General features: G+C 42.6%; 1 protein-coding gene and 1 long non-coding RNA gene across 2 annotated transcripts; both read left to right on the top strand.

The window, feature by feature from the left end:
* The first annotated feature begins 3,352 nt into the window (after positions 1–3,352).
* Positions 3,353–13,473, top strand: LOC130859620 (uncharacterized). Its single transcript, XR_009055232.1, has 3 exons — positions 3,353–3,390; positions 11,870–12,109; positions 13,461–13,473. It is a non-coding gene; the product is annotated as an uncharacterized LOC130859620 (long non-coding RNA).
* Positions 13,474–13,477: 4 nt separating this feature from the next.
* LOC130859615 (myomegalin-like) lies at positions 13,478–19,295 on the top strand (the record flags this gene model as incomplete). The annotated part of the gene is made up of 5 exons (XM_057747194.1): positions 13,478–13,577; positions 14,133–14,359; positions 15,498–15,641; positions 16,726–16,864; positions 19,150–19,295. Coding segments are annotated over 5 exons (756 nt in total), but the record flags the coding sequence as incomplete, so codon positions are not given.
* Between the last annotated feature and the right edge of the window lie 4,591 nt (positions 19,296–23,886).

Raw genomic sequence — 23,886 nt, 5'->3', positions numbered from 1 at the left:
CCCAGCCCCTAACGTGGGCTCCAAAGGCAGGGGGCCAGCTTCTCATCTCCAACCTCCTCCTGCCCTGCTGGGTGGCTGCAGGGACTGACCTGCTAGATGAGCATCTTGGTGAAATCCAGAACCTGCGCCAGCGCCTGGAGGAGTCCATCTGCATTAACGACTGCCTGGGGGAGCGGCTGGAACACAGGCTCAGCTCCGCTGCCCACGGAAGCGGTAGGAGAGGCCCTCGGCTTCCTATTTCTGGTCATAAATTAGGGAGAATATGAAAGTTGCCCTTGGGCAGAGCTTCAAAATTTTCAAAGCACCTTGGTCTGCTTCCCTCCACTTGCTCCTTACAGTCAACAAGGCAGGGGGGTAAGTACTATTCTCCTCCCTTTGCAGCTGCATCTGAGCTCAGAGAGTAGCTTTCCTCACTGCACATCTAACCAGCTATGGTCCCCAGAATCCTCTCTCTCATCCATCCTTAACCTGCTCACATGCTGCCTGCTGACTTCTGTGCCCTGGTCCTGTGATTGGCAAGTGGTAGAGCCAGGTCTGCAGGGCCTCCCCCAGCCGCTTCCCAAGGTGGCCTTCCTCCCCGCACTCTCCCCCAGGCTGCTGACACTTGGAGGCCGTCCCTTCCACACGCCCTTGTCCTGTCCACACCGCAGCAGCCGCTATTTAGGGAGGAGAGCCTCCTGAACAGCTGCAGCCAGGGCATGCGAAATGCATGCAAAGAACCCACGCAGAGGAGCCCCTCGAAAGCCAGGCATTCGGCCCAACAGGCTTTAGGCCCAGGACTCAAGTCCTCAGGGTTTTCTGCTGGGTTGAGACAGTGTGTTTGGAGACACAGAGTGAGCAACACAGGGAGGCTCTGATACCCAACTGTGTGACTTGCCTGCTTGCACTTCCCGAGACAGGACCCACCTCTAACTTCTACAATCCAAGCCTGGAGTCCACGCCTCAGCTCTGCAGTGAGAACAGAGTCCTTAGGGAAGAAAACCGGAGCCTTCAGGCTCAGCTCAGTCATCTTTCCAGAGGTGAGTGGTCAAAAGCCACAAACTGTGGTCACTCTTGGGTCCCTTTTTTCCCTGGCCACACCAGTCAGCAACTGGAGAAGCAAAGAGACAAGAAAGAGAGAACTGAGCTACCCAGACCCACCAACCCCAACTCCCAGAGCTATTATCAGCCTAGAAAGGGCTGCTTCCTGACAATTCCCACCCATGGGTCCTTAGACTCCTAGGCTCCCAGGATGAGGAGCTCTAGTAAACCCACCACTTCTGTGCAACCCACATTCAGTCATTAGCTATCAAACTGGATACCAGTTAGTGCCTGTTCTACCTGCACACAACTCACAGCTAGTTTGGACCCAGGAAAGGAAGGAACATGAAGCCTATGTGCTCTCTCAGGTTTCTCCAGACTTTGCTGCAGCTCTCTGTGTCCCTCCCAGTGCTGATCTGCTATCCCCACGTCTCCTCACCACCTCCCTACTCATATACCCAGGGCTCCTCTTTGGTCCCTAGTCCTCATGACTCTGTGTCTGGAGGTGCTACCAAAACGTCCTCCAGAGCGTTCCCAACACTATTCAGTGGGCATCCACGTGTGGGCATCATTTCCTGTGTGGCCTGGGGGACAGCTGACCTTAGTGTTAGTTGACTTAATGAAATCAATGTTTTCAATCACAAATTATTTTTATTTACAAATATTTATTGAATAGCCATAACAGACAAAGAATAGTGGCTAAGAGGATGAAGCCCAGAATGAAAGAATGCTTGTGGAAAGGAAAAAGACATCAAGAGATATTGCCAAGTTAGCCTCCTCGGAGCAAGAGATGTGAGAGGAAAGGTCACCATTTGGGAAGATAACAAAAGCCATAGATAAGGGAGAAGGTAGAACTACTAAACTACCACTGTGTGCCTGGAAAGACCAGAACAGACCTCACAGGTGAGAAGACAGGAAGATTTAAATGAGCTCAGTCTGCCAGGCCCAGGTGATTCCACCCCAGACAACTGACAGCACCAGAGCCCTGTTCTCAGAGTCCCTGTCAATAGCCTTTGAGAAATCCTGAAGATCAGAGAGATGCTGCCAGACCAGGAAAGAACAGATGGCTCTCTTTTCAATATGATGAAAATACTATATACTAAAAACTGTAGTCAAGAAACTTTTATGTTGATCCCTGGAAAAACTCAAGAATGGATTATTGCACAGTAGGTATGTGAGCGGTTAGAAAATAAAGAGTGTTAGGAAGCAGAGTGTTTTCTCTAAAAGCATGGTGGGCCGTATTAAATCAGGGGATCAAAGGGCATTGCAGAGAAAGAGGTTCCCATTCCCCTGAGTGTGTGGACAGTCAGACAGTCACTTTGCCTCCCCTGGCAGCATAAGCTGGCCTTCCTTTTGCCTTAGTTCTGATTGTCATGATGGATATGCTTGGGCTCATCTTCCTGTGACCTTTGGCCCTACAATATAAGTACTCCTGTGTTCTGCTCACCAGAGCACTCCCAGGAAACAGAATGTCTGAGGGAGGCTCTGCTGACCTCTCGATCCCAACTTCAAGAGCTGGAAATGGAGCTAGAGCACCAAAAGGTGGAACGACAGCAGCTTTTGGAAGACTTGAAGGAGAAGCAACAGGAGATCTTGCATTTCCAGGAGGAACGGCTATCTCTCCAGGAGAAAGACTCCAGGTTAGAGGGAGCCCATTGATAAGGAAGGTAGCCCCATTTTCGGATTTAGAAAAAGGGATATTGGCAAGACAGTTAATGGTCCTTTTTGGAAACCTCAATATCCCCTCTGCTAATCTGGATTTATGGGTAACTTTGAACAGAAGGAAGGACTTCTCTGGGAATGCCTTTTTCACTCCAAAGTTGAGACAGTAAAACCCTGTTATGGAAGCCTTCAGCATATCAGATTCTACAGAAAGTACATTCTTGTGCTTCCAGTTAGTTTTAGGATGTTAGTCCCTCCATAACCTAGGAAGCTTCTACACCAGCCATAATGGTAGTCCCCAGCATAAACCCTGTAACTTCTTGACAACATGAAAAGAGCACTGTGGGGCAGTAAGAATACCAGGTAGTGTGTCCTAGGTATGGTAGCTAATGGCATGACTCCAAGCAAAGTTACTTTACCTTCCTGAGCCTCTGTTGCCACATCCGTAAATTAAAAGCAATGGTTTTCATGACCCCTGAGTTGACATCTAGGGCTGAAATTCTATGATGCCAAAGTTGGCTCATAGCCTCTTGCCCTGGTGGGGCCCTACCAGCTCAGTGGTCCCTTGCTTCTCCCCTGACAGGCTGCAGCATAAGCTGGCCCTCTTGCAGCAACAGTGTGAAGAGAAACAGCAGCTCTTCCAGTCCCTCCAGTCAGAGCTGCAGATCCACGAGGCACTTAATGGCAATTCCAAGAAGGGGCTGAAAGGTATGTTTTCCCCTCTTCCCCACCCTATGAGCTTCCCTGCTCTCGCTAAGGATCCTGATGAATTCTTTACCTTGGGAGTTGTGGAGTTCTTGGAAACCTACCTTGTTCTGTCTCAGAAAAAAACCTCAGTCATTGAGGGTCCCAATAAGAAGAGAGGGGCGCTCTCACACACAAAGCCCAGAGGTTGGTGACATGAGCAAGATACAGCCTAGACATCCTTAAAAATAGGCCACAAGAGTCAAACTTCACCCACCTGGATGGTCTGAGACAAGTTAATCAAAGTCCAGATTATACAATGATTCAAAAAAAAAAAAAATACAAAGAACTGTCCTGATGGTATCATCATTTGAAGACGTCTCAAATGTTGTGAATTCTGATCACCCATGCAGCCAATGTTGCAGGCAACCTGCTCCCACCCTGACCTTTCCCCAGTGAGAAAATTCAAAGATTTTTTAAAGAAATTTTTATTCTGGATATAATTAACCAGAAAAATAATTTGCAGATATTTTCTCCAAGTCTTTTTAGTGTCTTTGAAAGGCAAAACATTTAAATTTTGTTGAAGGTTAATTAATCCATTTTTTTCTATCATTTATGCTTTTCTTCATGTTGTAGCTAAAAAATCTTTATCTCAAGATCATAAAGATTTCCTTGTATTTTTCTTCTTGCAGTTTTATAGCTTTTGCTCTTATGTTTAGGCGTACATTTCATTTTGAGTTAATTTTGCATATGATGTGAGAAAAAGGTTAAAGTTCTTTTTGTCCCATATTGATATCCAGTTTTTCCAGCACCATTTGTTACAAAGACTACCCTTTTCCATTGAATTACCTTGGCAGCTTTGTTGACAATCAGTTGACCATAACTGCTGTTAGTAGGATTTTGTAATTTTTGGTATACTCATCATTCTTATTTTAATTTATATATAAATATTTCTCATGTGTGGGATACATGTGTGTGGGATAACATTTTTATTTCAATTGCCAAATAAAATTTTTTGCTAAGATATAGAAACACAATTGATTTTTCATCACCATGACATTGATTGGCATCTCTATTGAAAAACAATTGCCAAGGCAAAAAAAAAAAATTACTAGCCAATATATGTGAGTCTACTTCTGAATTCTCCATTCTGTTCCGTTAATCAATATGCCTATTCTTACACCAGTACCAAACTGTCTTCATTGTTAGTTTTATAGTAAATTTTGAAATCAGGTTAAGTCTTCACACTTTTTTCTCTTTTTATTTTTTTTTCTCTTTTAAAATTTTTTTAAAATTTATTTTTTATATTGGAGTATATTTGATTTACAATGTTGTGTTCATTTCAGATGTACAGAAAAGTGATTTAGTTATACATATACATATATCTATGTTTTTCAGAATCTTTTCCCATATAGGTTATTACAGAGTATTAAGTAGAGTTCCCAGTGCTATACAGTAGGACCTTGTCGATTATCTATTTTATATTAGAATGTATATATGTTAATCCCAGCCTCCTAATTTATCCCTCTCCCACCTCCTTTCCCCTTCAGTAACCATAAGTTTGTGTTTTCTAAGTTCATGAGTCAGTTTCTGTTTTGTAAATAAGTTGGTTTGTATCATTTTTTAAGATTCCACATATAAGTGATATCATGATATTTGTGTTTCTCTGACTTACTTCACTTAGTATGATAATTTGTAGGTCCATCCATGTTGCTGCAAATGGCATTATTTTGTTCTTATGGCTAAGTAATATTCCATTGTATATATGTACCATATCTTCTTTATCCATTCATCTGTTGATGGACATTTAGGTTGCTTCCATGTCTTGGCTATTGTAAATAGTGCTGAGGTGAACATTGGGGTGCAAGTACCTTTTTGAAGTATGATTTTCTCCGGATATATGCTCAGGAGTGGGATTGCTGGATCATATGGTAGCTCTACTTTTAATTTTTTAAGGAACCTCCATACTGTTCTCCATAGTGGCTGTACCAATTTACATTCCCACCAACAGTATAGAAGGGTTCCCTTTTCTCTACATCATATCCAACATCTATTGTTTGTAAATTTTTAGATGATGGACATTCTGACCTCATTGTGGTTTTATTTGTATTTCTCTAATAATTAGCAATGTTGAGTATCTTTTCATGTGCTTTTTGGTCAACTGTATGTCTTCTTTGGAGAAATGTCTATTTAGATATTCTGCCCATTTTTTGATTGGGTGGTTTATTTTTTTCAATATTGAGCTGCATTTGCTGTTTGTGTATTTTGGAGATTAATCCCTTGTTGGTCACATTGATTGCAAATATTTTCTCCCAATCTGTGGGTTGTCTTTTCATTTTGTTGATGGTTTCCCTTGCTGTGCAAAAGCTTTTAAGTTTAATTAGGTCCCTTTTATTTATTTTGGTTTTTATTTCATTACTCTAGGAGATGGATCCAAAAAGATATTACTGCAGCCTATGACAAAGAGTGTTCTGCCTATGTTTTCCTTTAAGAGTTTCTTAGTATCTGGTCTTACATTTAGATCTTTAATCCATTTTGAGTTTATTTTTTGTGTATGGTGTTAGAATGTTCTAATTTCATTCATTTACATGTAGCTGTCCAGTTTTCCCAGCACCACTAATGGAAGAGACTATCTTTTATCCATTGTATAATCTCGCCTCCTTTGTTGTTGATTACTTAACCATAGATGTATGGGTTTATTTCTGGGATTTCTATCCTGTTCCATTGATCTATAAGTCTGTCTTTGTGCCAATACCATACTGCTTTGATTACTGTAACTTTGTAGTATAGTCTGAAGTCAGGGAGCCCAATTCCTCCAGTTCCATTTTTCTCTCTCAAGATTGCTTTGGCTATTTGGGGTCTTTTGTATCTACATACGAATTTTAAGATTTTTTGTTCTAGATCTGCAAAAAATGCCATTGGTAATTGGATAGGGACTGCATCAAATCTGTAGATTGCCTTGGGTGGTATAGTCATTTTGACAATATTAATTCTTCCAATCCAAAAACATGGTATATCTTTTGATCTGTTTGTGTCATCTTCTATTTATCAGCATCTTATAGTTTTCAGAGTACAGGTCTTTTGCATCCTTAGGTAGGTTTATACCTAGGTAGTTTATTCTTTTTGATGTGATGATAAATGGGATTGTTTCTTGAATTTCTTTTTCTGATCTTTTGTCATTAGAGTATAGAAATGCAAGAGATTTCTGTGCATTAATTTTGTATCCTTCAACTTTACCAAATTCATTGATGAGCTCTCATAGTTTTCTGGTAGCATCTTTAGGATTTTCTGTGTATAGTATCATGTCATCTGCAAACAGTGACAGTTTTACATCTTCTTTTTCAATTTGGTTTCCTTTTATTTCTTTATCTTCTCTGATTGCCATGCCTAGGACTTCCAAAACTATGTTGAATAAAAGCAGTGAGAGTGGACATCCTTGTGTTGTTCCTGATCTTAGAGGAAATGCTTTCAGCTTTTCACCATTGAGTATGATGTTAGCTGTGGGTTTGTCATATATGGCCTTTATTTTGTTGAGGTAGGTTCCCTCTATGCCCACTTTCTGGAGAGTTTTTATCATAAATGGCATTGGATTTTGTCAAAAGCTTTCTCTGCATCTATTGAGATGATCATATTGTTTTCATCCTTCAATTTGTTAATGTGGTTTATCACACTGATTGATTTATGGATATTGAAAAATCCTTGCATCCCTAGGATAAATCCCACTCGATCCTGGTGTGTGACCTTTTTAATGTATTGTTGGATTTGGTTTGCTAGTATTTCCTTGAGTATTTTTGTATCTATATTCATCAGTGATAGTGGCTTGTAATTTTCTTTTTTGTGGTATCTTTGTCTGGTTTTGGTATCACAGTAATGGTGGCCTCATAGAACGAGTTTGGGAGTGTCCCTTCCTCTGCAATATTTTGCAATATTTTCAGAAGGATAGGTGTTAACTCTTCTCTGAATGTTTGATAGAATTTGCCTGTGACACCATCTGGTCCTGGGCTTTTGTTTGCTGGAAGTGTTTTAATCATAGTTTCAATTTTAGTAATTGTGATTGGTCTATTCATATTTTCTATTTCTTCCAGGTTCAGTTTTGGGAGATTGTACCTTTCTAAGAATTTGCCCATTTCTTCTAGGTTGTCCATTTTATTGGCATATAGTTTCTTGCAGTAGTCTCTTATGTATCTTTATATTTCTGTGGTGTCCATTGTAACTTCTTTCTCATTTCTAATTTTATTGATTTGAGCCTTTTCCCTTTTCTTCTTGGTGAGTCTGGCTAAAGTTTATTAATTTCGTTTATCTGTTCAAAGAACCAGCTTTTAGTTTAATTGACCTTTTCTACTGTTTTCTTTATCTCTATTTTATTTATTTTTCAGAGGAGAAATAAATAAATTTATGTGTAAGGTTAGGTTGTTTATTTGAGCTTTTTCTTCTTTGCTGAGGTATGACTGTATTGCTATAAACTTCCCTCTTAAAACTGCTTTTGCTGTGTCCCATAGGTTTCGGATCATTGTATTTTTGTTTTCATTTGTTTCTTGGTTTCTTTTTTTTTACTTCCTCTTTGATTTCTTCAGTGATCCATTGGTTGGTTAGAAGCATATTGTTTTGCCTCCACGTGTTTGTGTTTTTTACAGTTTTTTTTTCTGTATAGCTGATTTCTAATCTCATAGTGTTGTGATCAGAAAAGATGCCTGATATGATTTCAATTTTCTTAAATATTTCAAGGCTTACTTTCTGGCCTAGCCTGTGGTCAATCCTGGACAATGTTCTGTATGCAATTGAGAAGAATGTATATTCTGCTACTTTTGGATGGAATTGCTCTATAAATATCAATTAATTCCGTCTGGTCTAATGTGTCATTGAAGGCCTCTGTTTACTTATTGATTTTCTGTCTGGATGACCTGTCCATTGATGTAAGTGGAGTGTTCCCCACTGTTATTGTGTTACTGTTGATTTCTCCTTTTATATCTGTTAACATCTGCCTTATATATTGAGGTGCTTCTATTTTGGGTGCATATATATTTACAATTGTTATATATTCTTCTTGGATTGATCCCTCGACCGTTATGTAGTATTTTTCTTTGTTTCCTATGATAATTTTTATTGTAATGTCTATTTTGTCTGATATGAGTATTACTATTGCAGCTTTCTTTTGATTTCCATTTGCATGGAGTATCTTTTTCCATCCCCTCACTTTCAGTAAGAATGTGTCCCTAGATCTGAAGTGAGTCCCTTGTAGACAGCATATATATGGGTCTTGTTTTTGTATCCATTCTGCCAGTCTGTGTCTTTTGGTTGGAACATTTAATCCATTTACATTTAAGGTACTTATTGATATGTATATTCTCCTTGCTGTTTTGGTAATTGTTTTGGATTTGTTTTTGTAGGTCTTTTTTCTTCCCTTCCTCTTTTGTTCTCTTCTCTTGTGACTTGATGATTATTTTTAGTGTTGTGTTTGGGTTGATTTTTCCTTTTGTGTGTTTGTATATTAATTGTAGATTTTTGATTTGCAGTTACCATGAGGTTTAGAGATAGCAGTCTATATATATATATATATATATATATATATATATATATATGAAGATTGTAATCAAATTGACAAAAATTAAATTTATATATATATATATATATATAAATCTTTATATATATAAAGATTGTTTTAAGTTGCTGGTCTCTTACTTTCAAATGCATTTCCAATATCCTGCATTTGTACTCTCCTCACAATTGCTGGTTTTGCTATCATATTTGTGTGCAGATGATTTCCTACCTTTACAGTATGCTTGCCTTACCAGTGAGCTTTCCCATTCATAATTTTCTTGTTTCTAGTTGTGGCCTTTTCTTTTCTGACTAGAGAAATTCCTTTAGCATTTGTTGTAAAGCTGGTCTGTGGTGCTGAATTCTCTTAGCTTTTACTTCTCTGTAAAGCTTTTGATTTCTTTGTCAAATCTGAATGAGAGCCTTGCTGGGTAGAGTATTCTTGGTTGTAGTTTCTTCCCTTTCATCACTTTATATATATTGTGCCACTCCCTTCTGGCCTGCAGAGTTTCTGCTCAAAAATCAGCTGATAACCTTATGGTGATTTCCTTATATGTTATTTGTTGCTTTTCCCTTGTTTCTTTTGATATTTTCTCTGTCTTTAATTTTTGTCAGTTTGATTACTATGTGTCTTAGTATGTTCCTCCTTGAGTTTATCCTATATGGGACTGTCTGTGCTTTCTGGACTTGGGTGATAATTTTCTTTCTCATGTTAGGGAAGTTTTCAGCTGTTATCTCTTCAAATATTTTCTCAGGCCCTTTCTCTCTCTCTCTCTCTCCTCCTTCTGGGACCCCTATCACACGAATGTTGGTGCATTTAATGTTGTCCCAGAGATCTCTTAAACTGTCCTCATTTATTGTCATTCTTTTTTCTTTATCCTGTTCCATGGCAGTGATTTCCACCACTCTGTCTTCCAGCTCACTTATCCATTCTTCTGCCTCATTTATTCTGGTATTGATTCCTTCTAGTGTATTTTTCATTTCAGTTCTTGTATTATTCAACTCTGTTCTTTGTATCTTCTAGCTCTTTGTTAAACATTTCTTGTATCTTCCCAATCTGTGTCGCCATTCTTTTTTCCAAGATTTCAAGTCATCTTTACTGTCATTACTCTGAATTCATTTTCAGGTAGATTGCCTATTTCCACTTCATTTAGTTGTTCTTCTGGGGTTTTATCTTGTTCCTTCATCTGGAACATATTTCTCTGCTGTCTCATTTTTTCTAACTTTCTGTGTTTGTGGTCTTCTTTCTGCAGGCTGCAGGATTTTATTTCTTCTTGCTTCTGATGTCTGACTCCTGGTGGGTGAGGTTGGTCTAGGGGCTTGTGCAGGCTTCCTCGTGGGAGTGACTGGTGCCTGCTGACTAGTCAGTGCAGTCGGGTCTTGTCCCTTTGGTGGAAAGGGCCAGGTAAAGGGGTATGTTTAGAGGCAGCACTGGACTCCGGACAACTTTATGGAGCCTGTCTGCTGATGGGTGGTCCTTTGTTCCCATCCCCTTGGTTGTTTAACCTGAGGCAACCCAGCATTGGGGCCTGTAGGCTGTTGGGTGGGACCAGGTCTCAGTGCCAAAATGGCAATCTCCAGGAGAGCTCACACTGTTGACTATTGCCTGGGGCTTCTGCCACCTGTGTCTATGTCCTCGCAGTGAGCCACAGCCAACCCTGCCTCCCCTGGAGACCCTCCAAGACCTGGAGGTAGGTCTGGCCCAGGTTCCTATAAAGTCACTGCTTTGCCCTGGGTCACAGTGCTCATGAAACCTTGTGTGCCCTCTCTAAGACTGGAGTCTCTGTTTCCCTCAGTCCTGTGGCGATCCTACACTGAAGCCCCACTTGCCAAATGCTCTGATATCTCCTCATTCCTATTACAGACCCTTAGGCTGGGGAGCCTGACATGGGGCTCAGAACTCTCACTCCTATAATTATTTAAATTATATTATAATATATAAAATAATTATATATTATAATATATAAAATAATATAATTGTTTTCCAGTTTGCAGGTCTCCCACCCACCTGATATGGGGTTTGATTATATCATGAAAGCACCCCTCCTACCATCTCATTGTGGCTTTGTCTTTGATGCAGAATATCTTTTTTGGTAGGTTCCAGATTTTTTTTGTTGATGGTCATTCAGCAGTTAGTTGTGATTTTGGTGTTTTCATGAGAAGAAGTGAGCTCAGGTCCTTCTACTCTGCCATCTTGTCCTGCACTCCTCTTCATTTATCCCATTTAGTGGGAATATTCACATAGCTCATTGCAGAAATATTGATGTGTTTGGTTAAGGCCTGTGGCCCTGATGCAACTGGGTACATGTATTATGTGGTATATGCATCCTACTGCCTTGCTAAAAACCAAAACAAATTTTACCTTTTTAAATACATTTGACTTCAACATTTTTAGATGAGCACTTATGGTCTTGTAAAATATTTCTTAGATCTCTTCTTCCCCCAGTACATAGAAACAGGCTATGAGTGGTGAGTGAAGGTAAAAAGAACTTGCAAAGTCCAATTAGTTATGATCCCTGCTCTGTGGTACCCCACTCCCATTACTATTTGCTGCCCAAAGGCCTGATGTCTTCCTCCTGTCCTTTTGATTCCTAAATGTGGAGGTCATCCATCTCCTTCTCCTTCAGCCCGTTCCCTTCTCTAGTTCAGTATTGATCTCCTGCCCTAGAAGACCCTGCTCTCTAGCCTGCAAGACTAAGGTTAGTAAGGAGATGAAATAATAGGCTTGACTTCATCTGCCAATCAAATGCTCTCTAGATACACAAGGGTCATTTGAGCCTCAAGGAAACTCCATGCTGGAGTGTATGCCATTTCAGTGTGTGCCAGACCCCACACAGGAAAAGTGACATCTGTCATAGGTGTGTTCCTGGGACCTTGGTAGAAAAGAATGTCAGAGAGGAGTGTTCTGACAAATGCTTGGAAATATTTGGTTCAGTGCCACCAGACTCCCTCCTCTCTCTACTTTCAGCTTACACCTGGGATGCCTGTCACCAAGTCCCTTTGGGCAGTGACTTGAGCCACCTGGTGGGAGAGATCCGAGCTTTGAGAGGGCAGCTGGAGCAGAGCATTCAGGTGAACAACTGTCTGCGACTGCAGCTTGAACAGCAGTTGGATGGTGGTGCCAGCAAAGCCAGCCTCAGCCCCTCCTCTGTTAACCAGAAATTCCCCAACAACACTGACCCTGGAAACAAGCAGCTGCTCTTCCAAGGTAGGAAGGAAAAGGAAATCAGCAAGCCCTCAGCCAATGAGGAGGTCCCCAGGATGTCTGTGGTGGAAGGGACAATCTTACTTCTTCCACACTCCTTAAGATCATGGTGAAATCGAAGATGCTTTGATACAGTGCCTGAGATGATGGGATTTAGGGTCAGATCTGGCTCCAGATTCTGAGTTTGCCACTTACATGCTGTTTGCCTTGGGAAAAGTGTTTAAACTCCTCAGGCATTTAAGCCTTAGTTTCCTCAACTTTAACATGAAGATATTTATAATATATACTGTGCATAGTTATATGGAGCATTAAATGAAATAATTTACAACTGCCTGTCACAATAAGTACTCAACAATTAACAGCTATATATGTTAATGCTTATTCCTTATATTTGCAGAGTGCTTTAAAATTTACCATGTTTTCAGATAATTTTTCAAATAATTTCATCAGAGCTAGGGGAGGATTTACTATCTCTGTATTTCACATGAAAAAACTTAGGCATTGAGACAATTAACTGACGTGCTAAGGAGTTAAGAGGCCAACCCAGGATTCGAAGCAGAGGTTTTGATTTCCTGTCTGTTCCTTCTGCCTCCCTATGCTCTGTTTTGGTATTGCTTCTGCTCCCTCTCAGGCTTCCCTTCTCAGTGCCTCTGCGCAACACCAGCCAGGACTCATCCCCACTGGCTCAGTCACTCCTCCTCCCCATCCTACAGCACAGAGGCCTGAGCTGGAAAGCAGGTTCTAAGTCACATTTGCCTGAGCAGGATTATTTCTGTCTCTTCAGATATTTTCCAATTACTCCCCTGGAGGATTGCTGTCTGGTCTCCAATAGGGCACCTCAAATTCACCAAGGCTTATGTCTCCTATTCTTCTTATACTACTACATGCCTTCTAGTATGTCTCCCTTCTTATACTACTACATATTTTCTAGTACTGACTCACCAGAATGGTGATTAGAGTGCTGAGTTTAATCTGCCCATAAATCCATTCATTCTTTGATCAAATATTTTTAACATGTATACTGCATATATTTATGCATATTTATATTTAATTACAAAGCATTGTATTAGACATACTACATACAATATTATATTCAAATCTGGGGATAGAAAAATATACCTAATAATGTTTCAAACTAGAAGTTGCTTTCTCATGGAACAGCCCTCAACTATAGGAACTTGATCCAAACTAAGTGATTTGTTTGCTATTGGTTTTGATTGTGGTACATGGGTGATGATTTTGTAAGAGGAGAGTCATGTTGCCGTAGACCCCAGTGGTGAAAACAGGCTGTGCATGTGTTTGGGGAGCAGTGTGTTCCAGGGTTTCTAAAGTTGTGGTTATTTGTACTCCCTAGATTCAGTTGCCTCTCCTCCAGTTCGGGATGTGGGCATGAATTCTCCAGTTCTGGTCCTCCCCAGCTCCTCTTCTGCTGCTTCTGGCTCAGGGACCACAACCTTCAACAGGAAAAATGGTAAATAGGGCAACTATGGGATTCAGGGTCTAATGATGGGAAATGACACTGCAAGTAACTTTTGGTTCTCCATAGGCACATTATCTGAATTTAGAGATTTTTCTCCACATGTCCCAAGGCCTTTAGCCCTACTCATTCCACCTTCTGTGGCTGCCTTTTTGGTCATTTTTCTTCTTCCTGTGGTTTTCCTATTGCTCTGGTATTGTTTCATTGCACTATAATCTCTTCCTTCTTGAAAGTGCTCTCTGTATCCAGCTTAATTTCCTTGTCTGTGTCTTCTCAACCCCCAAATTTAAAATTTTTAAATATCTGTCCTGAATATTTCATTTGTCAATAAGGATAAAATTTGCCTCCTGGCAATTTTATCATTATGAGATGATGTAAGAAAGATTATAAAAATCTAGAACCCAGAATATCTATGGACTTCACACTTGTACTTTCCAAGACTGTCATTCTTGTTTGTGGCCTCTTTCACTATCTGATGTCCCTTTTGGATTGAACTAAGAATGACTATAAATAACAGTGTATTCTGTGTTATTGTGGTTTTATCTTCAGAGCTGGGTTTGGATGCTTCTCCAGTAATGAAGAACCCTCCCAAGCTGGAGGGTGATGCTACTGATGGCTCCTTTGCCAATAAGCATGGCCGCCATGTCATTGGCCACATTGATGACTATAGTGCCCTAAGACAGCAGATTGAAGAGGGCAGACTGCTGGTCAAGAAGGTAGCATCCCTCGTGAGATCAACCTGTAACTTCCTTGGCCTTGAAGCTCTAGGCACAGAGGTAATCACGTTTGAGCTCTTAGGTGCACCTTTTCCTTAGGCCGTTTCTTCTTCTGATTTTAGCTCCTTCTCCCACTATTTTTTTGCCTGCTCCACATCTCCTACCAATTGAGGATACATTTTCCATTTAATCTAGCTAGGCCTTTCATCTTCATCTGCTAATTTCACTACAAGCTCTGTTCTGGTTCCAGATGCAGCTGACTTAATATTTCCCCTCAGAACCACAGAATAGCAGGTGCAGCATTGCCATCCTCATCAGTAGAGCACATTAAGCATCAACATACATGCAATGCTGCACCCAGTACCCTTTGGTAGCTTATTATCTGCTAAAGTCACGCTGGCATATGACCATCTGTGGGCAGCATAAAATCACTTAATCAGTTGGCTGGAGATGGAGAATCTGCATCCATATGGGCAGATGTGTAGAAGGGGTGAGGAGCGTGGCAGACTGAGGAGGGGAGGAGAGCAGGCAGCAAGGTTCCTCAGAGCCCTTTCCCAGGGAGAGATCCAGGTACCAGCTGCTTTGCTATCTGAGCTACTGGAGATGCACAGGCATACAGGGACAGCGCTGCCCCCTGGAGCCCCCACACTAGAGAGGGAGCCCCACACCATACAACAAGGAGCTCCAGGCAGTGTTAGAAGTGCTCTGGGTATGAGGGCATGAACCCAGAATCAGCTATTATCCCAGGCAAGGAAAGTAACAGGTTCATGGGGTAGGGGGTGCCACTAGGGAATGTTCAGGTTCTCTGGGAAGGAGAACATGCCAGGTAAAGCAAGCGGCACCTCAGTCCTTTGAACTACAAATGGTGCAGCCCATTTGAAGCATAAGGTGTGATTCAGGGAAGGGCAAGGGGGACCAGTGCAAAAATAGGGACCGTAGACTCTTGCGCACGAAGCAGGACTAGAAGCTAAAGAGTGTGCGGGAAGCTGGAATCAAATGAATTCTTGCAAGTTGGGTGGTCCCTCCTGAGGTCAAAGAACCTTGGCTTCCAGGTTAGAAAAGGATTTCACAGGTTCAAGCAGGCCCATGTCCATACCTCACTCACAAAGGAAGCTGAGGCCTGGGCTCAGCAAAAAAAAAAAAAAAAAGTGATCTCTCAGCTGCAAGGATGCCCATGGCTACCACCCTCTTTTCCCAGGTGATGGGCAGTGAAGCCATCCATGAGCTCAGGAGCAGTGCCAACGCCCTGCACCACCGGCTGGAGGAGTCCGCCTCCCTCCTCACCATGTTCTGGCGAGCAGCCTTGCCAAGCTCCCATGGCCCTGCACTGGGTGGCAAAGTGGTAAGAAGCCAGCATTCTCTACTGGATCTGCCCCCAAATATCCCCTGCCTCCTTGGTCGGCAGATCTTGAAGATAAGGAGCCAAATGGTCAGTTGGAACAAAGGGCACTTGAAGAGAGTGTCCCTGGAGGGAGGGAGACCTCTCCTCTGTGGTGGCTGCTTTCAGTGCAGCTCTGACTACATCCCCTCTCCCCCACCTCTGACCCCCAGGAGAAGTAATCAAAGAGGAAAAGGAAAGGACATGGAGGAGGCAGAGACATGAGAGCCCTGGTAACCCATAAATGTTCCATCTCTTTAACTTTCTGAAGTCTCGCTGAGCTGAACTTCAGGGCCGTGTTAAAACATCAACATTCCCTTTCCCAACCTAGCCCCACCCCCACCCCCAGGTCCACATCGTCAGGCAGGATCACAAAATGTCACCAGCAGTCGCCCAGCCTCTTTCAGCCCCCCACTGGAATCCCAGAAAATCACTTAAATCTGCATCTCAGGGTCAGGCCTGGGGAGAGCCAGCCTCCCCAAGGTGCTCTCAGATCTCAGGCAGCTCTCTGGTTGGTGAACTTAGATAGGCAGGTTTGAGAATCCCTCCCAGGGGTTCTAACTCCAGACTAAAATCACTGACACTTTAGGGGACTCATTTATGCTAAGTCCAAGGACGGAGTGTTTTCCCATCTTGAGGTTCCCAGATACATTTACAAACTTGCTGACTCTCTCAGGTCAGACCTGTCTCTCAGGCATAATATTCCTAATGATCAAGTCTTACTTGTGATGCCCAAGTGATATAACCATGTCAGCACTAAATCGGAGCTCTTGTTCACAGCTGGGTTTCAGTGTGGCCTGGAGTCAGGTTCTCTGCAGCAACAGGCGTGTAGCCTGTGCTAATCTGCACGGGGGATTCCAGGTCCTCAGTATTCCCACCTCATGGCCCATCCTGAGCCATCACCAGCTGGAGGGTTTGGGAGGCTTTAACGAGGGGAATCTGATCCAGAAATAGTTAAGAAGATTGTAGAACCCTATTTAGAGTTGTAAAGAGCCACGAAACACAGGGTGCTTATGCCTTCTGACAGAGAGCCTGTTTTTCTTCCCAGGGAGAGTCCATGAAAAGGGAGCTTCTGGAACTGAGAACCAAACTATCCAGACAGGAGAGTCTCCTTCAGAGCACAGCTGAGCATCTGAAGACCGCCAACCAGCAGAAGGAGAGCTTGGAGCAGTTCATCTTCAGCCAGTGTGGGTGCTCCCAGCCAGGGAATGGGGCAGGGAATGAGGGGATCCTTCCAGGCTCCCCACTTGTGCTGTGAATGGACAGTGACCAGAGAGCCTAGGGGATGGGGGAGACTGATATGTCCCTGAACCTCCTGTGCCATCAGTAATCATGGAGGCAGAGGAGGGGATGTGGGCAGTTGAAAGGGGGCAGGCAGCAGGAGACCCCGAGCTGAGTGGCCAGTAAGACAGGCTTTACGAGAGAGTAGCACCGACATATATATACTACCAACTGTAAAATACATAGCCAGTGGGAAGTTGTTGTATAACAAAGGGAGTTCAACTCAAGGATGGAAGATGCCTTAGAGGACTGGGACAGGGAGGGTGGGGAGGGACTCGAGGGAGGGTGGGGGGGGGAGTCAAGGGAGGGAGGGAATACGGGGATATGTATATTAAAACAGATGATTGAACTTGGTGTACCCCCCAAAAAATAATAAATAAATAAATAAAATTAAAAAAAAAAAAAAAGACAGGCTTTAGAACACATAAGGCAAGTATAGGCCATGCTGGTAATTTTGCCTTTGGGGGCTGTTTTGTTGTTTCAGTGACCAGGACACATGATGTTTTAAAGAAGGCAAGGACTAATCTGGAGGTAAGGAAACCATTGCAACAGTCAGAGCCATAGAGCCCACCCCAAACTTATTACCATGTGTCATCAGGGCATGCAGGTGATCCTTGACCTGCTCTGACCTTCCAGGAGGAGATTGCTGGTCCATCTGTAGGAGCACAGATCCTCAGTGAGCATCCCTCTGGATTCCATCCCCATCAGCCCTCCCACTCCAATCGGCAATCTCCCTTGACCTCTCAGTTGACTCTCACTTTGCCATAATCTTCTCTCTTTATCCCAATTCTCTTTCCTTTATGCCAGGTCAGGAGTGGGGAGAAATGCAGTTCAGTTGATTATCGAGGTCAGAGGACATATGGAGTCTGCTCTGTGAGCTTTCAGTAAAGGGATCCTGAGGGCACTCATGTGTTCTGGGGTTTCCTAAACCACTATGTGAAAAAATCATGGAAAGATGCAACCTAATAAGTTGATTTCACTGCACACTATTGGGCTGAAAACAGCAATTTAATGTTGACATATTTTTCTTTAAGCAACAACACAAAAGAAAATCGTTGGGTTTTAGTGATCTAAAAGAGAATTTGGTAATAAGTAAAAACTGAAACTTAAAGGGAAAGATATTATCTATATGGTAGACATTTCTCTACGTTCATTTAAAACACTAACATATTCTTTAGCAACCACTTTGAAGAAAAACTTGAGGTCTTAGAAATGGCTTAGAAATCAAAATTAAACCTTTTACCTTGGACTTTAAAGCTTTACCATAAGCAATTGAGTGTATTCCTAGGACTGTTCGTAAATTGTAACCTAAGGGAATGTTGACCCCACAGTGTGAAAATAGTTTGGGCCATAATTTAACTCTGTTTTTTTGTTTGTTTGTTTTGGTTTGGATTTTTTTTTCTAATTTCTTCTGTTTTTCTCTGATGATTCCTTTCTTTCCTGAGCCTTTCTAGAAGAATACTTACAAGATTGCTTCTGTGAAGCCTTATTCCTGTCCCAGCAAAGGTAACCCAACAGCCTCTCCTACCTGCTGGCTTCCCCAGTTTGGAAGTATCCTTCCCACTTCCCCTAGGCCATTGGAAAGATCCCAAAGCCTGGGTTCTAATCCCAGGCTTCTCACTAACTGCCTGTGTGGCTTTGTGGTCTCTCACAGAGACCCAATCTCTGTGAGACTACTGATCCTCATTTGTAAGACGGGGCACTAGACGTAGATGAACTCTGAGGTCCCTGCTGACCTGGCCCCTCCCTCTCCTCATCAAGTAAACAGAACGTGAATGTAACAGGGGGACCTCCATGCAAAATGTCCTCTCCTTCCTACAACAGGGTGTCTATATGTGCCTGTTTCATACTAAGCACGTCTTTTCCTGAGCAATCACAAAAGCCATCCTTTTGCTCCAAAGTGAATTGGAGGGTGAACTGGAACCTGAAGAGGGGGTGGTAGGATCTGGCCACCCAGTGTGCAGTGGCTTTGAGCAGAGATATGACCACAGGAGGTGGTGGGAAGCTTGTCCTCTAACCTGGTGGCACCAGTTGCTCCTCCAGACCTCAGCCCACCCCTCAGCTCATCCTCTTGACAGGCTCTCACCATGCTTCTGGCTTCTGTCACCACTCAGCGCTCGCTCCAGCCTCAGTTAGCCACCAGCAAGGCCTGATAATGGACTCAATTTGATTGTGTTCTTTTGGCCTCCAGGTGAAATCCCTAAGGGCTCTTCCATGCACTCCAGTCCTGTGACCCTTGCCTTCCAGGAGCCAAGCAAGAAGCGTAGCCACCAGAGGTCCTCCAAACAGCAGGAAGGATGGGCCTGCCCCCCTTTTTCACAGCTCCCTGTCTGCTGAGGAGGATCTGGGCCCCACTCCTCCACACCTGCTGGAGGGTCTGGAAGGAGTCACAGATGTGGCCTGGTGGTGCAGGGTGAAAGGCAGAGGGGCTTTTCTGCGGTTGAGGAATAACCAGCCAAGGACCACTGGGCCCAGCACTAAGCAAAACAGGCACAGTTTGTAAGGACCTTGTGACACTGCTTTGAACACCCAAGGGGCATGGGAACCAGGAACAGTACATTTCTCACCCCTCATCATCTATCCCCAGAAGGTCAACTCAGGGGAAATGGGACCTGCTCCCCAGCAGTGGAGCATGTGGTCCCAACACTGGAGCGCCACGGCAGATCTAAAAGCACAGGACTGAGCAGCAGTGCCCTGCAGGACAGTGTTGGCAGGGCCCTGATGCCCTGACCTGGGTCAGTACAGCTGGGTCACAGTTACACTGGGGGTCAGTCTACACGGCAGCACCTGAGAGCTTTGAATCCACATGGTGAAAGGGATGACTTCCAGATGCCATCTCATGCTTAGCCTAGATCTCCTATTTCTATTCTATTATGATCTCCAAAAAGTGTACTGACCTTACTCTAAATATGCTGTCCAATTTTGTCATCCCAAATTTTCTCTGCAAACTGGGGACTGATGGCCACACCAAGCCCACTGAAAGTCTTGTGTAAAGCAAACCAGTGATCATTTATAAGTGACATGTGAGGGGCCCCCCGTTGTGCTAAAGCCTAGTCTGTGTCTCCACAGTGCTTTCGAATGTGTGTATGTGTGTATAAATGTATGATATATATTTATATATGTTGCTATAGCGATATGTTGAAGGCTAGCATAACTGGTGGACAGGGTCAGTGAGAGGAAATGAAACAGTCTTTTTGGTGGCTATTAAAGCAAAATGTGTATAAAGAAATAAAGTTTTCTTTACCTGCTTAGTTTCTAATTTCTATACCAGTCCTCAGGGCGAAAGTGTAGAAATAGGAAAGACAAACTGTCATTTAAAAGCTCACCATCTGAAACAGAATCAAAATGGTGGAGGAGGTAGATGTGGCGCTCCCATCCCCCACAAACACATCAAAAAATACATTGACATGTAGAGCACTTCTCACTGAAAACTGGCAGAAGAACTCTTGTAAACTAATGCTGCAAGAAAGATCTACTTGTAACTGGGTAGGACAGAAGGAAAAAAAAAGAAGAATCAGGTCAGGACCTGGGTCCCTGAGAGGCATCTGCAAGGAGGAAAGGGTTCACAAGGGTAGACCCTGGCTCTGGGGAGTGAGCAGGTAGAATCACAATCTGGGTATCCCAGTCATGGGATCCTATATGGATTGGCCAGGCCCCCTTGCCTCTTGGGACATCTGCTGAGACAGAAGGTTTGGAGAAGGCTAGACTCTACTCACCAAGAGTACATGCTGGCTTTGTCAACAATCAGGGCAGAGAGTCTTGCATCAGGAGCACCTTCCTTGCTGTACTTCCCAATCCGAAGGGGCAAACACCCTGGCCCCACTCACTCCATGCTACAACCTGGCACAAGATCTTGGCAGTGACTCAATCTAGCTGTACAGAGACAGACCAGGACACATGGGGTGTGACCCAAGTGTGGCCTCAGATGCCATAGTCAGCAAGGGCTCAGGGTGACAGGTGTAGACGTGGTGAACATTAGTGTGGGAGGTGGCAAAACAGGAGTGTGCAAGGGCCAACCAATGAATCTTGAGCAGACAGGCCCTGGGAGAAGACATGATCTAGCTAGGCAGAGACAGCCCAGAGGGCCTGGGGTGTGGTCCAGTTGGGGCTGCAACAGCCATTGTGACCACACTCAGGAGTACACAGTGGTTGGGCTTCCAGCTTTGCACTAGATCTGGGGCAGACAGGTCCTGGGTGAAGTCTGCCAGAGAGGCAGCCTAGATCTCAGGTGGCAGTGCAGCCACCTCAATCCCTACAGTCACAACCCCCCAACTTCCAGCCCCAGCTCACTCCACACCACAGTCTTACACTAGATGTGGAACAAACACAATAAGGACACCATCTTGGGCTGCCTCTGAGTGGAGCTGTAGATGCCTACACAGGTGGAGAATAGGTCCTCTGTGACCACACAGGCCTCACTTGCTTCAGCACTCACCTCCTTTGGGGCAGGGCATGTACCCAAGTGCAACAGAGTCTGATCAAACTCAACCCTCAAGGCTTCTACTTCAACAACTGGAGAGCACACCCGGCCCCTGACCAGGCCATGACGTGGTGCAGAGAGGAATCTCCACCTCACATCCAGCACAGGCTATAGATACTACACCACCAATCACACCCTGCTAACAAGGGGATAATGGTCAGCACACACAGAGGAAAGGCATGGCTGGCATCCCTACTGAAACCAGCTCTCACACCAAAAATATTAGACTTATGGAGGCTACACAGGGACACTCCCATAGTAGATAAATATTTCTCCTAAAATCATAGAGACAGAGAAATTTAAGTAAAATGAAAAGGAAGAGGATCTACTCCCAATTAAAAGAATAAGAGAAATTCCCTGAAAGAACAAATAATGAAACAGACCTCACAAGTCTACTAGACCTGGAGTTCAAAAAGGAGGTAATAAACTCAAGATAATAAAAGCTATTTATGACAAACCCACAGCCAATATACTACTCAAAAGACTTCCTGCTAAAATCTGGAACAAGACAAGGATGCCCACGCTCACCTCTTCTATTCAACATAGTATTAGAAGTGCTAGCCACAGTGATCAGACAAGAAAAAGAAATGGTATTCAAATTGGAAGGGAAGGTGTAATATTGTCATTATATGCAGATAACATGATACTATATATAGAAAACCCTAAAGACTCCACGCAAAAGCTACTAGAACTGATAAACAAATTCAGCAAGTTAGCAGGATACAAGATTAACATACAGAAATTGGTTGCATTTCTTCACACCAACAATGAATTATCAGAAATGGAATGTAAGAAAATGATACCTTCTAAAATTACAACCCCCAAAATACACTACTTAGGAATAAACCTCACCAAAGAGGTGAAAGACTTCTTTGCTGAGAACTATAAAACATTAATAGAGAAAACTGAAGATGATGCAAAGAAATGGAAAGCTATCCCATGCTCTCAGATTAGATGAATTAATATTGTTAAAATGGCCATACTACTCAATGCAATCTGCAGATTTAATGTGATCCCTATCAAATTACCCATGACATTTTTTACATAAGTAGGCAAATAATCCTACCATTTATATGGAACCATAAAAGACCCAGAATTGCCAAAGCAACTCTGAAGAAAAAGAACAAAGCTGGAGGCATAACCCTCCCAGACTTCAGACAATACTACAAATCAATAGTAATCAAAACTGCATGATATTGGCACAAAAACAGACATCTGGATCAATGGAACAAAATAGAGAGCCCAGAAATAAACCCACACACCCATGGTCAATTAATCTTTGACAAAAAAGGCAAGAAAATACAATGGGAAAAGACAGTCTCTTTAGCAAGTGATGCTGGGAACGTTGGACAGCTGCACATAAATCAATGAAGTTAGAACACACCCTCTCACTATACACAAAAATAAACTCAAAATGGCTTAAAGACTTAAACATAAGACATGACACCATAAAACTCCTAGAAGAGAACATAGGCAAAACATTCTCTGACATAAATCATACCTATGTTTTCTTAGGTCAGTCTTTTAATAGAAATAAAGGCAAAAATAAACAAATAGGACCTAATCAAACTTACAAGCTTTTGCACAACAAAGGAAACCACATACAAAATGAAAAGACAACCTACAGAATGGGAGAAGATATTTGCAAATGATGCGACTGACAAGACCTCAATCTCCAAAATATACAAAGAGCTCCTACATTCAATAACAAAAACAGCAACAAACAACCCAATCAAAAAATGGGCAGAAGACCTAAATAGACATTTCTCCTAAGAAGACAAACAGATGGCCAATAGGCATGTGAAAAAATGCTCAACATTGCTAATTGTTAGAGAAATGCAAATCAAAATTACAATGAGGTACCACCTCACACCAGTCAGAATGGCCATCATTAAAAAGTCTACCAATAACAAATGCTGGAGAGGGTGTGGAGAAAACGGTACCCTCCTATAGTGTTGGTGGAAGTTTAAGTTGGTGCAGCCACTGTGGAAAACAGTATGGATGTTCCTCAGAAAACTAAAAATAGGATTACCATATTACCCAGCAATTTCACTCCTGGGCATATATCTGGATAAAACTATAATTCAAAAAGATACATTCACCCCTATGTTCATAGCAGCACTATTCATAGTAGCCAAGATATGGAAACAACCTAAATGTCCATGTCCATCAATAGATGGATGGATACATAAGATATGATACAGAAAATGTGAGATACATACACAGACAGACAGACACACACACACACACACAATGGAACACTATTCAGCCATAAAAAAGAACAAAATAATACCATTTGCAGCAACATGGATTCAGCTAGAGATGATCATACTAAGTGAAGTCAGAAGGAGAAAGACAAATACCATATGATATCACATATGTGGAATCTAAAATATGACACAAATGAACCTACCTATGGAACAGACTCACAGACACAGAGAACAGACT

This window comes from Hippopotamus amphibius, chromosome 1 (genome assembly GCF_030028045.1).
Source record: "Hippopotamus amphibius kiboko isolate mHipAmp2 chromosome 1, mHipAmp2.hap2, whole genome shotgun sequence".
Classification (NCBI taxonomy): domain Eukaryota; kingdom Metazoa; phylum Chordata; class Mammalia; order Artiodactyla; family Hippopotamidae; genus Hippopotamus; species Hippopotamus amphibius.
Note: the sequence above shows the minus strand (reverse complement) of the source record. Positions and strands in the feature narration are given on the sequence as shown.